At 42.2% G+C, this 1,084-nt stretch overlaps 1 protein-coding gene across 1 annotated transcript; it reads right to left on the bottom strand.

The window, feature by feature from the left end:
- Positions 1-301: 301 nt before the first annotated feature.
- Positions 302-690, bottom strand: LOC112316977 (thymosin beta-4). Its single transcript, XM_024573957.4, has one exon. The coding sequence runs from the start codon at positions 624-626 to the stop codon at positions 492-494; it is 135 nt and encodes a 44-aa protein (XP_024429725.2). The 5' UTR covers positions 627-690; the 3' UTR covers positions 302-491.
- Between the last annotated feature and the right edge of the window lie 394 nt (positions 691-1,084).

Below are 1,084 nucleotides of genomic sequence, written 5' to 3'. Positions count from 1 at the left end.
TTCAAAGTAAAAAGTTAAAGAATCATTTTGACAGAGCAAAATAAATAAATGAAGAGAAATTTTGGTTTAAAATAAAATTTTGTTGTTTATTTTTTTCAGGTTTTAAAACTTTTTATTTGCATATTAAAAATTGTGCATTCCAATAATTGAAATCATTTTAACACAAAAAAATGGCACTCTGACTAAACTGCATTTTACAGCCTGCAGGACGCCTTGGACCAGCTTGGTTTTACTCTAGATCTCACTGTCGTCCCACCCAGATTCTTCCTTCACCAACATCCAAGTTCTTTTCCTTCCCTGCCAGCTAGAGAGGCAGATGGGAGAGGCAGGTGCGGCCTTCATTGTCAGTAGTTCTGATGTGGAAAGGGGCAGCACAGTCATTTAAACTGATCCAGCCTCTTTGCAGCTTACAAAGTTAAACAGCTAAAAGAAGTAAAATAAGAAGGCAATGCTTGTGGAATGTACAGTGCATATTGGCGGTGCGGGCCTCATTACGATTTGCCTGCTTGCTTCGCCTGTCCAATCGTTCCTTTGGAAGGCAGTGGATTTTTCTCTTGCGTTTCTGTCTTCCTCAATTTCGACTTATCGAATTTCTCAATCTCGGCCATATCGGGTTTATCAGACATGGTTGCTGAGGAAGCCGAGGGAGGCACACGAACGAGCGAGGAGTCCGATCTGCTCGGTGACCGCCGCCGAATAAATTTTGTTGTTTAAATGTCTGCTTTCCTTGTGCCATGTATTAATTTATTCATTCACTTAATTTTTTAAATTTTACGATGGACATGTAAGCATGTTGATTCTTCCTTTAATTCCCCATATAATTTTTTTTCACAAAACTCTTTGGAGTCTCCACTTTGTTACTTCTCTCTGTTGTCTCTTCCTGATCCTTCAGCTCAGCTATTTCAGCTCAGAGCCTCTCGGCACACGTGCGCCTTCCTTCCCTAAAGCCCTCACTGCTTTAGCCCTCGCTGACCTCCTCTGCCCGCTGATCTGATCAGGACTCAGCACTGCGGCTACAATGGTTTGGCTCACACCACTGTCATCTGATTCACACACACACACATACACACACACACACACAGTC

The sequence above is a fragment of the Desmodus rotundus genome, chromosome 7 (assembly GCF_022682495.2).
Source record: "Desmodus rotundus isolate HL8 chromosome 7, HLdesRot8A.1, whole genome shotgun sequence".
NCBI lineage: Eukaryota > Metazoa > Chordata > Mammalia > Chiroptera > Phyllostomidae > Desmodus > Desmodus rotundus.
Note: the sequence above shows the minus strand (reverse complement) of the source record. Positions and strands in the feature narration are given on the sequence as shown.

Coding starts and splice junctions, on each gene's coding strand:
- LOC112316977 (XM_024573957.4), bottom strand. CDS start 626: ATGTCTGATAAACCCGATATGGCCGAGATTGAGAAATTCGATAAGTCG.